This window comes from Lolium rigidum, chromosome 1 (genome assembly GCF_022539505.1).
Source record: "Lolium rigidum isolate FL_2022 chromosome 1, APGP_CSIRO_Lrig_0.1, whole genome shotgun sequence".
In the NCBI taxonomy this organism is placed as follows: domain Eukaryota; kingdom Viridiplantae; phylum Streptophyta; class Magnoliopsida; order Poales; family Poaceae; genus Lolium; species Lolium rigidum.
The window spans coordinates 38,304,259-38,320,249 of record NC_061508.1 but is presented as its reverse complement, the minus strand read 5'-3'; the positions used below and the strand labels follow the sequence as shown (position 1 = coordinate 38,320,249).

The following is a 15,991-nucleotide window of genomic DNA, read 5'->3' as shown; positions in this document are numbered from 1 at the left end:
GATGATGTGTGTTGGTGTGGTCCGGGCATGAGGCCTGGCACGGTCACCCCCTTCATCAAGATTGTTGGTGTTGCGACATCTGTTGTTAGCGAGACAGCTTTAGTTTGATCTTTGTATTTTCCTTGTAAGGTTTTGTTGAATAATTTAATTAAAAAACGTTGTCTGCATCATTTTGACCGCATCATTTTGACGCAAAGGCTGAAGATAGACTCTCCATTTTGAAAGAAACATGTCTATATTGAGATGGAAAAAAAGAAACCCCACAGGAAGATAGTACAGATGAGTAAATATTAACACAAGACCCTAGCAACAGAAAAACACGCTCACGCTCAAAACCACTGTTACACTTACAAACAAAACCACAGTTGTGCCTATTGTGTTGATACAAATTGCTACATTGTCACTGGAGCTACTAACCATGTTACTGGACAACTCAACAAGCTTCAAGTCCATGAGCCTTATCAAGGACGTGATCAAGTTCACAATGCTAGTGAACAAGGTCTGGATATTGCACATATTAGTCATTCTATTTTGCACACCCCAAATAGTTCTATACAACTTCGTAACATACTCCATTTTCCTGATGCGTCCATGAATTTACTTTCTGCTTATAAGGATGTTCTAGATAACAACTCCTTTATGGAAATTCACCCATTCTTTTTCTTGATTAAGGATCAGGTAACGAAGCAAGTCGTGTTTAAAGGTCCTCATCATAGTGGCTTATATCCTCTAGTTCATGTTCCTTCGGAGTCTTCCAAGCATGCTCTAGTCACCATCAAGCCTTCATCTTCTACGTGGCATCGTCTTCTAGGACATCCTTCATCTTTTATTGTTCAGCAAATACTTAGGAAGAATAAGCTTTCATATTGCTCAGAAATAAATCCTTACCTATGTGATCTATGCCAACAGGCTAAGAGTCATCAGCTACCCTATCTTGTTTCTACTAGTGTGTCTACTGTTCCTTTGGAACAAATTTTCCTTGATGTATGGGGTCCAGCTCCTCTTTCTGTAGGCAAACATGCATATTATGTAAGCTTCATTGATGATTTTAGCAAATTTACCTAGATATATTTGCTTAAGAAATGTTTGGATGTGTATCAAGTGTTTCTTGATTTTCAACAGTATGTTGAGCGCCAATTTGGTCACAAAATTCTCACCATGCAAATTGATTGGGGAAGTGGATATGAAAAATTAAACGGGTTTTATCAACGTGTAGGCATTGTTCATCATGTCTCATGCCCTCATGCTCATAAAAATGGCTCTGCTGAACGCAAACACCATCACATTATTGAAGTAGGCCTTGCTCTACTCGCCAATGCTTCCATGCCTCTCAAATATTGGGATGATGCCTTTATCACAGCCACTTTTCTCATAAATATGATTCCTACCAAAGTCCTCGATTTTGAGACTTCCACAGAAAAACTTCTTCAAATTAACCCAATTATGAGTCACTTCGAGTTTTTGGTTTGCTTGTTGTCCCAACCTGCGTCCTTATAACAAACATAAACTCTCTTTTCGCTCCAAACGTTGTGTTTTTCTTGGATATAGTCCTCGTCATAAAGGAGTAAAGTTCCTTGATGTGACCACTGGTCGCGTCTATGTCTCTCGTGATGTTGTGTTTGATGAGAATCTCTTTCTGTTTTCTTCTCTCCTCCTAACGCAGGTCGTCGTCTACGTGAAGAATTTCTTCTCCTTCCAAATGATAACTCATCTTCGGAATCTAATGATAGGGGTGTGCATACTAATGATCATTATTTGCATCTTGCTTCTACTGTTGATCCTCCTCAGGTTGCCGCTGAAGAAACCCCTGCACATTCTGAAGATCAAACTAGTCAAAATTCTGAAGAAAATGCAGAAAACAGCGCATCAAATAATGCCTCAGATCAGGAGAACAGGACAGAAGACAATAGCAACAGTGATAGCGATCCCGAGGCTGATTCTGGGCAGAAATCCACTTCGGATCGCTCACCGACACCACCTGACGCGGCTTTTACTCCCATGTGCGTGCCGTCCCGCCCGCACCAACCCGCTGGCGCCACGTCGCGGATGGAGGCATCGCCCGCCTTTGTGTTGTCCAACGCACTCCCGTCCCCTGCTGCCACGTTGCGGTCCCCTTCCTCTGCCGAGCGAGGGCAGTCTTCAATGCGGCGCCAGGAGGAGAATCTCTCGCCCCCGCATGCACCTGCTGGACCAGACAATGATGAGCCCAATGATGACTTAGCCAATGATGAGGACCATCATGATGACAGCGACATCAGTGTTGTACTTGCTGATTCCTCTGCACATGCTGCTCCCTACGGATCTTCTGCTCCACCTACAGCTGCAGCTAAACCTATGGCTGCACCTGGAGTTAAAACTCATCTTTAAAAAGGTATACGTCACCCGAAAAAATATTCTGATGACACTGTTAGATATGCTTTGCTCACATCTACAGGAGAACCAACAAAACTCAATGAGGCTCTAGCTTACCCAAATTGGAAGCTAGCTATGCAAGATGAATATGATGCCCTTCTTACAAATCAAACCGGGCACCTGGTGCCTCCAAACTCCAACAAGAATGTTATTGATTGCAAATAGGTTTATCGCATCAAGAAACATGATGATCGCACAGTGGACAGGTATAAAGCACGTCCTGCGGCAAAAGGATTGAAGCAACGGCATGGTATAGACTATGAAGATACTTTTAGTCATGTTGTTAAAATTTCTACTATCAGGCTTGTTTTATCTATATCAGTCTCCAGAGGATGGAGCTTACGGCAGCTAGATGTTAAGAACGTGTTTTTACATGGTGTTCTGGAAGAGGTAGTTTACATGAAGCAACCACCTAGTTTTGAGTCTTCCGCTACTCTACATTATATTTGCAGACTTGACAAGGCTTTATATGGTCTAAAACAGGCCCCTCGAGCTTGGTACTCTCGGCTAAGTTCCAAGCTTCACACCCTTGGTTTCCTTTCGTCCAAAGCTCTGATACTTCTTTGTTCTTATATAACATGTCAGGTCTCACTGTGTACATTCTTATTTATGTTAATGACATCATTGTGACGAGTTCCTCTGATCAACCATCTCAGCTCTTCTTCATAATTTGAGTTCAGAATTCGCTCTTAAGGATCTTGGAGATCTTCATTATTTTTTAGGACTTGAAGTTCATCAACAGTCAAATGGTTTGCTCATGAATCAGGAAAAATATACTACAGATTTATTGACGCGTGTTTGTATGAGCTTCTGCACGCCATGTCCTACACCACTTTCCCCTGCTGATACACTGGCCTTATCAGATGGTTCTCCTCTTGGCCCTGATGATATTACTAGATATATTGTTGGTGTTCTTCAGTACTTGACAATGACTAGACCTGATATTGCCATTTTAGTTAACAAGGCATGTCAGTATCTTCATGCTCCGACAACTGCACATTGGACTGCTGATGTCTACGCACGCTTCTATTCCTGTAGAAAGTGTTGGGCCTCCAAGAGCAGAGGTTTGTAGAACAGCAGCAAGTTTCCCTTAAGTGAATCACCCAAGGTTTATCGAACTCAAGGAGGTAGAGGTCAGAGATATTCCTCTCAAGCAACCCTGCAATTACGATACAAGAATCTCTTGTGTCCCCAACACACCTAATACACTTGTCAGATGTATAGGTGCACTAGTTCGGCGAAGAAATAGTAAGATGCAAGTGATATGGATGAATATGAGTGGTAATAACAATCTGAAATAAATGGCAGCAAGTAAACATGCAGTAGAACAGTAAATAAATGGAGTTTCGATATTCGGAAACAAGGCCTAGGGATCATACTTTCACTAGTGGACACTCTCAACATTGATCACATAACTGAATAAATAAATGCTACACTCTCTTGTTGGATAACAAACACCATTCATTGTGTAGGGCTACAAAAGCACACCTCAAGCCGGAGTTAACAAGCTCCACAACTTCATAAAGGAAACACACACGATGCGCACACCGTCACCGTCACACCGTGGAGAGTGAATCCGGAGTTCATATTAAAGTAACCTTTAGAGTGTATAACAGTGCTACTCTGGATAACTCTCCTAATGGAATCACTAATCGTGTAGTGGCTACAAAAGCTCCACTCAGAGTTCATCAAGTACTTGACAAACACCACTCATAGGGATATCCACGTCAAATCATAAATCCAAGATAATATATTTATCATAGTGATAGTTAACTTCATAATCTACAAGAGATCACAATCATAACCTACGCCATGTACTACATGATGCACACACTGTCCACTTTACATCATGAAGGAGGAATAGACTACTTTAATAACATCACTAGAGTAGCACATAGATGATATTCAACTAGATCACAAAGCTCATGATCACATAAAGATCACATGGGAGAGAGAGATGAACCACATAGCTACCGGTACAGCCCTTAGCCTCGGGGAGAACTACTCCCTCCTCATCATGGGAGACAACGAACGGCGATGAAGATGGCGGTGGTGTCGATGGAGATGCCTTCCGGGGCAATTCCCCGTCCGGCGGCGTGCCGGAACGGACACTTCGTCCCCCGAATCTTGGCTTCGCGATGGCGGCGGCTGCGTAACTTTTCTCGTCTCGTGGCTTATCTTTTTAGGGTTTTCGAGGCGGAGAGAATATATAGGCGGAAGGGCAGCCTCCGAGGAGCCAGGGGTGGCCCCCCCATAGGCTGGCGCCCCCCCCCCCCTTGGCCGCGCCGCCATGTGGGGTGGGGCCCCCAGGGCTTCCGTGAAATATAAGATCGTGGGCATTAATTTTGTCCAATTCCGAGAATATTTCCTGTGTAAGATTTTTGAAACCAAAAACAGCAGAAAACAGGAATTGGCACTTCGGCATCTTGTTAATAGGTTAGTTCCGGAAAATGCATCAAAACGATATAAAGTATGAATAAAACATGTAGGTATTGTCATAAAACTAGCATGGAACATAAGAAATTATAGATACGTTGGAGACGTATCAACTGTTGTCAAGAGGATTTTGAGGTATATTCAGGGCACAAGCCAAGTTGGTCTCACTTTTCAGAGGTCTTCTTCCACACTCCTTAGTGCCTATTCTGATGCAGACTGGGCAGGTGATTTACATGACAGACGCTCAACTGGTGGATTTGCTATCTTTTTTGGTCGCAATCTTATTTCTTGGAGTGCCAGGAAACAATCTACAATGTCTCGTTATAGCACAGAGGCTGAATATAAAGCACTTGCAAATGTCACTGCTGAGCTTATTTGGGTTGAAGCTCTTGTTCAAGAACTAGGTGTGAGACTCAAGGAAAAAACCAAGCTTATGATGCGATAATCTTGGTGCCATCTACCTGTCTGCTAATCTAGTTTTTCATGCTCGCACTAAGCATATTGAGATTGATTTTTTCTTTGTTAGAGTACGAGTTGCTAGCAAGCAACTTGATGTCAGGTTTATTTCCAACAAGGACCAGATTGCAGATGGCTTCACCAAAGCTTTATGTACTAAGAAACTCAATGAGTTTAAGCGTAATCTAAACCTCTCCCAGGTCTAGATTAAGGAGGGTATTAGAGATGTAATATCGACACGTATATGATATGGTATAGTACACCACTCATATACGTGTCCAACTCTGTATTGCCCTACAAGGGGCTATTACTCGCTATATTAACACGTACCCGGTGGACCGAAAGGTCAACACCGTTCCACCCACAACAACAGAAAATCAGTGCTTACAGCGAAACTAACACCCTACAAACTAAAGCGGCCCTTGCTTGCTATCGCCCACGGGCCACTGTCCAGCTTCTGATTGGATTCAATGAAAAGAATAGCGCGCTAAATGAAATAGTGTGGCTTTCCAAAATACGATATGCACGTCATATCATGCTAATAGCATTTCACACAAAAAATATTAAAAATGACAGATGTACCATGTATATTAAGGATTTCACCAGCTAAAAAATTATCTAAATCACAATGATCAACAAATCAAATTTACAAAGTCCGGATCACAATGAAAGACAAAGATTTGTTCCAGACTAACAAGTACTCTCTTCTTCCCAATTTAGGATGCATATTAGGTTTGGTCAAATTCAAACACTATAATGTTGGTCCAACTATATATGAAAGTATATTAACCTTTATAATACAAAATTCATATAATATAAAAGTATATATCATGATGATTCTAATAACGTTGAGCTCATGTTGTAGATGTTTCTATAAATTTTTATATATTTAATTAAAATTTACAAAATTTGACTTTGAACAAAACTAATATGTGTCCTAATTTGAGAGAGAGGAAATAACATCAACAATTCAATAGCCATAGTCTAGAACTAGATGGAGAATTAAGATTTAAAAAAAGACTAGCAGAAAATTAACCAACCAATAGGCATAGTCTAGATAAACAATTAACAAGCCAACAACATAGCATAAGTAGCAATTAATCAAAATCAAATGAACTAGATGGAGAATGCATGGGTCATCATCCGATTCAGAAGAAGAACCCGCACATTTCAGCTCATCATCATGAAAAACTGGAACCAACTTCTTCTTCCGAGGCTGGCAAACTTTCTTTATTTTTTGTTGCAATGGCAACTCTTGCTCGTTGTGATGTTGATTCTTCTTCAACATGTACACATCATGTGAGACGAAGTGGGGATTGTCGATGTGGTTCAGTGGTTGCCGACGGGTTGAATGGCTAGGGTTAGAAATGACTTCGGTGGCTCGTGGACCAAAAGGCTCAAAATGGCTAGTCGGTTGCTCTATTTTGTCTACGTAGAATAGCGCCGCTACAACGCTGTGAAAAATAGCATGCATAGCGCCGCTAATAGCGGAATTAGCATTGTAGCGAGCTAAATATGCATAAAGTAGTGTTCACTCTCCAAATATGCTATAGCGCCGATAAAACTCTGAAATATCACACTGTTTTTTCTTTAATTGGATTTGATAGATAATTGAAGCATAGGTTTGTAGTTTTTTTCAAACAACGAGTTGTTTCTTTCTTTCCAGATCGACCAAGAGATTAGGATGGGTCAGATTCAGCTTGTACATACCAATGTTTTGAAAATTGGCTATCACTTGTTGCCACCATATTTTAAGGCTTAGATTACTGAATAGGATAGCTTGCGTTAAACCAGCCCACCTCAGGATCCAGTTCATAACAATGTTGACCACCTTGCAGCCAATGAAGATATGCCGAGCCTATTCTTCAGTAGCGTTGCAAAAGACCCATCGCGCGCTGTGAGGAAGGCCTCGTTTTGCAAGTCTGTTAGCTGTCCATACTCTTCCTCTGATCTAGACCGCGTGATTTTTCAAAGTAATGGCACCCAAGATATATCTCCAAGTTTCTTTAGTCATGTCACACCGTGCCGTAGACGCTTTGAATGTGAAGGACCCATTGCCGCTCCAATTCCACGTCCATACATCATCAGGGTCATGGTTTAGGTGCATATTAGTGAGCTCTTCTGATATGGCAACAACCTGCATAAAACCCTGTATGTAGAATGGTTTCTTAATTTCTTAATACCATCGATCCAAGCACCGTTGATGACCGCTTCCGCCACAGTTCTTCTTGCCTTAAGGGGTTTGTTAGCTAATAGATGTATGGTGCGACTTCGTAATCATCTGAAGAAAAAATCTGACATAGAATCCGATACTTGTAAACCATATCTTATACTTGCAATTGCAAATTAAGCAGCTTTTACATATGAATGTAAGGGCAGAATAGTGCAAGTCATGAGTTAGCTAGATTTGGTATGTTTCAAAATAGGACTGAAGTTTGGCTAGATGCGGCTCCCGAGTCTCTTATGAGTCGTATCCTTCGGGATTGTAATCACACTGTTACTAATTAATACAATCCCGTTTGCCCCGCAAAAAAAAAATGTAACAAGCACTCGTAAGGAGGTTAACTCCATGGAAGCTGCCTTAAAACATGTACTCCCTCCGTTTTTTTTTAATTGACTCGAATTTAGTACAAATTTGTACTAAATCCGAGTCAATTAAAAAGGAACGGAGGGAGTAGCTCCATTAGAGCTCCCCCTCACAAGTCACAATGCTTAACTGGCTTATTATCACTTTGTACATCGAATAAAATTAATGTATATAACGTATAAAATTGTGTATAGTTATCACCATGCGTGACCAGTTCCGGTCTTCGCTTTGATTAACGATTTGTCAGTTGCTTCGTCTTCCCCTGACTCCACTTGAGAGTTCAGTTGAGAGAGGAGAAGCTCCAGAGCGCAATGTGGCCTTCCTCCTCCCAGCCACACGCGTCCTCCATCTCCATGGGCGCCGGCGCGAAAAAGGAGCTGCACGGGTCCATCATGGCGTACTCCATGCACTTGGGCGACTGGAAGAACGCGTCGATGTCCGCGAGTGCGCTGTAATCCGGGAGGTCTCCTCCGATGTCGTAGCCGTCCAGGTCGGCGGTGTCACTGCAGCTGCCCGCCGTCTCCGGGGAGCTCACGGCGGAGGCATTGCTGGAGCTACAGTCCGAGGCGATGCCATTATCACTATCGCTGTGGCTGGCACTGCCGGCACCGGCACAGGTGAAGTCGATAGGAGCGCTGGCACTGCCGGCGGCGGCGGCGGCAGCGACGCGCTGGATGGACTTGGGCGACATGGCGGCGGGCGGGAGGTCGAAGGGAAAGCGCACGGGGAAGTTGAGCTCGGCGGCGGCGGAGGCACCCTTGAGGCAGAGCAACGCGGCGTCGTAGGCGCGCGCCGCCGCCTCGGCGGTGGAGTGGGAGCCGAGCCATATCCTGGTCTTCTGCCCCGGCGCGCGGATCTCAGAAACCCAAGCGCCCCAGCTCCTCATCCGCACGCCCTTGTACGTCCTCATCTTGCCGCCATTGCCATGCCCTCCGAGGTGCTGCTTCGCCCCCACGCTGCCATTGCTCGTCGTTGTCTTCACCATGGCTAGTTAGCTTCGCTGTTCCTTTGCTTTGTGACGAAACCACGGCGCGCGATGATTTGTAACGCAAGGCTTGTTGGTCGATCTGTGCGCTAGCTGTGTGTGCTCGATGGTGTGCTTGATACTCTGACGGGTTATCTATTTATAGGACACACAAGCCACAACTCAAAACTATGTTCTTTGCCAGCTAATTTATGATTGTTTACGAATTGTTTAGCAGTTGAATAGCTAGTTAACGATTGTGTTCACATCGCGTCGATACTGTGGATGCAATATCTTGGGTCGTAGTACATTTGCTAATAATGCAGGGTATAGTATATTATTGTAAGATGAGGAAAAGGAAGCATCCTGTGTGCGATCCATGTCTGTTAAGGTAGTCGAATTAGCTTTCCCAGAGTGTACTGTGTTAGCATAAACTAACAGTAGCTTTGATTCGAGTGTGGCTTGTTCGGGCACGACTTGTACAGCTAGCTGTGGAGCTCGCCTGGCTGGCTGGCTGGCTAAACCGAGTGCGTCAAGTCTCAACACGCGCCGACCTTTTCTGTCAGTCCGTCACTGGGAACAGTTGCTAGCTTCCAGGGGCGGAGCCAGGATTTAAGTATAGGGGGGGCGAGGCCGAGGTGTGAGTGGAGTTGAAAAAAATTCTATGCCTGGGTAAGCTATCTAAGATTAATTTCCCTTAGATAACCTTGTCGGATCAACCGGACTTATCACAAATTTAGAGCGAGCAATGACTATGGATCATGAATATAAATATACTATCCGAATTTATATACCGATTATAGATGAAAACTGTTGAATTCTTTGCTACCGGAGGTAACCAAGTGGCATGGGCGGAATTTAATTGCTGATGGGCTAGACATATACATGCTAAAAATATATCATATACTACATGAAAAAAAATTAGCAGTTACATGTATACCAGCACCAACGTACCTCTAGACTGGATTGTTTGATCAGATATAACGGGTGGTTGAGCACCGCCGCAGCAGCCGGCAATCCGGCATAATCAACACTTCCATGGAGAGGGTAGCAACGACAGCGTTGCAACAGACTCCATTTCATGTTTTCTAGTTGCTGGCGCTTAGGCATAGTACAAGAGCTGTGGCTGCGACATGCCGGCATGGCGGAGCCGCAGATCGATCTGAGACTAGGGCAAGGAGGCGACTGCCTGGCTTTGGCAAACAGAACGAAACTATGGACATGCGGGTGGATTGTTTTTCCTGGGCTGGGCTTTGGTCCGTATGTAAGCAAATTGGGCTGAATACAAATGCACCAATTGACGCAATTGTATGCTCAATTAGCACGTACAATACACAGACTGTTAAGTATACATACACCAGATCAATAGGGGGGGGCCGATGGTTGGGGGGGGTCTAGCCCCTGCTCGCCCCCCCCTTGTCTCCGCCCCTGCTAGCTTCAAAATCGTAACTACGCTTGCTTCCTGACGGCTAATGTCAATCACGTTCTCCAGGACATGGTAAACGGCTTCGAGATGCATGTAAGCTAGGGATTGCAAGTTGCAGCTGAAGGAAGGCCAGTGGGTGATCGATCCATGGACTTCTGTGGCCTTCTCACATGTGAGATGTTCGTCTTTATCGAAAAATGTGACATGTTCGTCAACTGCTAGCATGTGGCCTCGGAGTGAAAATCCAGAGCTTTGCTTGCGTGCTAATCCTACCAAAACAAGCACTATGATAGAAATACAACTTACCCCTGCTCTGCTCGCTCTCCTTCTCTCTGTCTTTAGCTTTTCACACCTATGCTTGTATCTCTAGCTGACATTTCCAACTTTTCTTTTTCTTTTGGATGTCCGTGTGGTTGTGTTGTTGTAATCCTGGCCACTTGTTGGCTTCGTTAATTTAAAACCAGTCTTATTTCAAGCCTTCCTTTGAAAAGAAATACAACTTACTTACATATTGTAGGGGGTTCATACTGTCGAAGTTGTGGTGGAAACGGTGCCACCATCTGGGCTCCGTTGCATGTTATATAGGATAGGAGAAGCCCTTGCCGTGGGGAGTGATGTCTTCGCTCTTGGTGCATATGATTCCTTTATTTTAAAATATAATTTTGATGCATTTTGAAATTTTAAAAATTCGAAATACAAAATTCACGCATACATGCTACGTGCACACGAAGTCTTTCCAAGAAAAAGTGTTTTATCATTTGGCCTGTGTAAAAAGGAAAAAAAGTTGGTGCTAAAAATAAGACTTTTGTGAGACATGTTTGTCTTTTTCACATCGACCAGAAAATATATCTTTTTTTGCAAAGTTATACGAACACTCATAGATTGTCGAGATGTATATGCGAAATTTTTTGTGGCATTTTTTACAATTAAAACTATGTTCTTCGGGTGGAGGGAGCATATACACACGGAAGACGAACTCAATTTTCGCTACTGTGGCACATACATTGGATGTATTGTATAGGGTAGTACTACACTTTACCTATACAATATGGTACAAAGTTTGTTTAGTATTTTTACAACTCTTAAACTCATCTAGAGATCTATTACAGGAAGAGGCTTATTAAGGCCAGCAGCTATTTGATCTTTGCTTGATACAAAACGGATTTCTAAACTCCTGTTAGTTACACATTCTGTAACAAAGTGATAACCAATCTCAATGTATTTTGTACAAGCATGGAAGATAGGTTTGCCGACAGATATGTTGCACCTAAGTTACCGCACCATTGACAAGGAGATTGATGTAGTTTGACACCAAAAGCTCACAAAGAAGCGCTTCAATCCAAGATCAGTTCAGCTTGGCTAGAGATTTATACTCAGGCTTAGTGAAAGATTGAGATACAATAGTTTGTTTGCCAACACTCCAGGAAACCACATTAGGGCCAAGGAAAATAGCTAAAGCTCCTATTGAGCCTCGGTCATCAAGGCAACCAGTCCGTCTGCACTTGAAAAAGCATTAACAAAATTAGATGGTAATTTAAGAAAAGAGATCGCAACATTTTGTGTGTCCTTGATATATTTGAGATTTTTTTTGCCGCTGCCCAATGAGATGTAGTTGGGGGATGAAGATACTGATAAACCTTGTTGACTAAGAAGGACAAATATGGCTAGGTCAAGTTCAAGTATTTTAACTCTCCACGAATTCTTATGTATTGTGTACTATCCCTAGAACCAAAAGGTATCCCTTCAGTGAGAGAGACATTTTTCTCCGGAGGACATAGGGGTAGGTGCATCTAGGCACTTGATCATTCCAAATCGAGCAAAACTTCATGTGTTTTCTTCGCCTCAATCCCAAGAAACAAGTGCAAATCACCCAAGTCTTTAATAACGAAGGTTTCATTGATATTTCTAAGGAGCACAAAAATAGCATGATCTGAGGCTTGTTACTATGATATCATCAACATATGTGAGAACAAAGACAATGATAGCTAACATGTTGTAGAGAAACAAAAAGTTCTTAGCCTTTTAGCCTTTGATGGTATAAAGCAAAGCTCATTTAACTTCAAGCTAAGCTAAGAATACCAAGCTCAGAGTGCTTGCTTTGAGTCCGTAATGAACTTTATCCGGTTTGCAAACAAAATTTGGTGCATTAGAATTCTCAAGATCTGGGGGTGTGCCACGTAGACCTTCTCTTCTAGAACACCATGAAGAAACGCGATCTTAACATCTAACTGTTGCAAGCTCCAACCACGAGAAACTGAAATGGCTAGAACAATTGTAATGGTGGCTGCTTTAATAGCTGGACTAACATGTCTTCACCATAATTTTGTTTAAAACTCTTTGCAAAAACATGCTTTAAAACTGTCAATGCCATCAACATTTTTCTTGATACGATATACCCATTTACGATCAATTAAAATAATTCTTGGAGTAGAGGGAACAAGGTGGCATGTTTTGTGCCGCATCAAAGCATATTCTTCCTCCATTGCTTTATGCCAGTTGGTATCATCAAGGGCTTCATCAAGTGCGTGAGGTTCACCTCAAGAAGCAAGCATACCATTCACATTGTACCATCATTATAAAGTTTTGGGTGTCAAACACCTTTCTGAAGATACATACATGGTTTTGGTTGTACCATAGGCTATTCAACAGTAACCAGGGATGCATATGGACATATGGTCTTGAAGAAGGAGATGCAACATCATCGGCAACACCATGATGGGCCACATCCTATCTAGTCAAGGCTACTGACGATGATGGGGTTATCCCAGGCGGGTACAAAGCATCTTTAGATGTCTTGGATCTGGCGGGGACCGTGTTCACGACATGGAGGATGCGCACGCATGGGAAGGGATGCCAGGTGTGGAGGCTGCCAACTGGGAGCGAGGCGAGGACGGGAAGTGAGGCACGGGCACGAAGGCCCGCGGAGAATATCCCTCAGGATCCTGACACTAATAACATCGGATCAGATGTTCTGAATTTTCCGTATCGGCTTTAGATTCCGTGCTGGTTTTGACAACTCCTTCATTTTATTATTCTGTGTCGGTTTCTTCACCATTGTCTTCAAAACTTTGAGTAGCAGAATAGTCTTGTTCTTACGCAACATTAGACACAACAACATGTACCATAGGTGAAGGCATATGATCATCAAACTGTGCATCCCCATGATTAGATGAAGTGGAAGTTTCATGACATGATAAAAGAAGAATTTCTTTGCGAAGCCCAGAACCTATGCTTTTATGAAGAGAGGCAAAAGGAAACACATTTTCATCAAAGACAACATCTCCACAAATATAGACTCGGCATGTGGAAGTGTCTAAACTTTTAACACTCTTATGGCGAGGGTTATACCCCAAGAACACACGCATAGAACAGAAGTTTTCTTTTGTTGTGCGGGCAAAGATTTGGCCAGCAAGCACGACCAAAAATGTGAAGAGAGTCATAGTTGGGTTAGTTGTAAAAGATGTTCTATAGGAGTGCCCAAATCAATCACTTTGCTAGGAAGAAGATTTATGATAAAAGTGGTTGTGAGAACAGGTTCATCGCAAAAACTTAAAGGCAAATGCATTTGCAGGTAATGCAAGACCAACTTCAACTATATGGCAATGTTTGCACTCCACGGGGTAATTTTCCTGATGAGCATGCGGATAGGACACATGATGCATAATGGCAATTGTTTGGAAGAAACCATGGATTTTTTTCATAACCCCCCTCCCCCAACTTGTTTGCATTGTAATGATTTTTCTATCAATTTTGTGTTCAACAAGATCTTGAAAGTTAAGAATGATAAACATCAGAAAATTTCTTGAGCAAATAGACCCATGTAAATATACTTAAATCATGTATAATCTTACATAATAAGTGTGATTGCCATAAGAGACATGTGCTAGATCCCATACATCAAAACACACTTGTTCCAATGGAACATTGGAGATGCTAGTGGACACTGGGTATGGTAACTGGTGACTTTTACCTAGTTAACAAGAATCACAAATGTAAGAATTTATTTCTAGATGAATGCAAAAGGTTGTGCTTCCTAGGAATTTGGTGCACAACAAAAGAAGAAGGATGTCCTAGATGGTGATGCCATGTAGAAGATGTCGACTTTATTATGATAAAAGCTTGCTTGGTTGACCCGGTAGATGAAGGCACTAGACGGTAGAAACTACCATGGCATGGCCCCTTAAACAGAATTCTCCTTGTGGCCCAGTGCTTGATAAAAAACAAATATGGGTGAAATTCAAGAAACACATCATCATCAAGTGTGAGTTTATGAATGGATAAAATATCTTTGTATGCACTAGGAACATGGAGAATACTATTGAGATGCAACGAAGTATGTGGGGTGCACAAAATTGAATGACCAATATGATTTACATGCATACCATTTCCCTCAACCGTGTGGACGCGATCACATCCCCTGTATTTGTCATGAGTGGCGAGGTTATTTAGCTCGCGATGTGATCTATGGCACCTGTGTGAGTACCAGTTTGTGTCAATACCATAATAGGCAAAATTTCCCCCCTTCTCTTCACGATCACTATCATCATCACCTGCTACATTAGAATACCTCCCTCCTTATACGGGGCCCTTGCTGGGTATTTTATGTACTGTGAACGACATACTTTAATAATTTATTATGATGTCTCCAAACAAGCACAAGCTTATCGCCATAGTATGATACCGTATCATAGCACGTAAAACTAAAAAACTTAATGGCACACACATCATGTACACACATTTGCATTGAGATTCTACAAAACATTAAATATGATGATACTATGATACTATCTTATGATACTATGCATTGTAGGGTTGGTATCATAAACTAGTATCATGTGCATGATAAGTGTATGATACTTTCCATTGTGACTAGTCTAACATCAATCGTGGGAGTAGGTACTCGATGTCTCGATCTTGCGACATAATTAACCGCCCCCTGCACCTGAGGTTAAGTCTCTGGGGTGCAGCTGTTGACCGGTAACTAGCGGCCGCACCTGCCGACGAGTTGACTGCACATGATTAGAGATCAACAACACCGGCGAAATGAGACTAATGTCCAGGAGTTGCAGTGGGAATTCACGCGCACGGCAGCGGCAGGGTAACATGGAGCGGCCGTCCGCCATTGTTTATCTGTCGCGGCAGCTTCGCGGATCCGGCCGGCCGGGGGGTCGTGTGTGGGGACGGAGGCGCGAGATTCAGACGGCGACAGGGGTTTGGTTGGGGAGGACGGAGGCGGCGGCTGGGCGTACGGCGTCAGCACGGACACATGCATGCAGCCAACAGCCAACCAACTCGTACGATACGCCGTCGCGTCGCGTCGTTGGTGACGCGCGTGTAGCTAGCAGGAGCATCGGAGCCAGGCTAGCTGGAGCCAGCCGGTTGCAAGTGGCAGTGAGCAGGATTCGCGAAACCGCGTCATCGACTCGATCGTGACTGTGTGTGAGTGTGTGTCATGCGTAGCTAGACCTTGGTGCAGTGCATTGCCAAGATCGATCGATGATGTCGACACGCACAACCACTGTGACTTGTGTACAGGAGATGGGTCAACCCCTAGCTACAGTTTACAAATTCAAATACAGCTCTGTTAGATTCGGAGCAACTTGTAAGTTTACTCTCACAAAGGGCTGGTATTGTACTCTCGAGGAGCAGTAGTGTGAGCACGTTATCTGAATCTGGCGGTTTGGGACGACTAATGATGCTCTAAACCCTT

The 15,991-nt window shown here is 43.2% G+C and overlaps 1 protein-coding gene across 1 annotated transcript; it reads right to left on the bottom strand.

Moving 5' to 3' along the window:
* Positions 1–8,038: 8,038 nt before the first annotated feature.
* On the bottom strand, positions 8,039–8,965 carry LOC124671390 (ethylene-responsive transcription factor ERF013-like). Its single transcript, XM_047207769.1, has one exon. The coding sequence runs from the start codon at positions 8,874–8,876 to the stop codon at positions 8,172–8,174; it is 705 nt and encodes a 234-aa protein (XP_047063725.1). The 5' UTR covers positions 8,877–8,965; the 3' UTR covers positions 8,039–8,171.
* Positions 8,966–15,991: the final 7,026 nt, after the last annotated feature.

Coding starts and splice junctions, on each gene's coding strand:
- LOC124671390 (XM_047207769.1), bottom strand. CDS start 8,876: ATGGTGAAGACAACGACGAGCAATGGCAGCGTGGGGGCGAAGCAGCAC.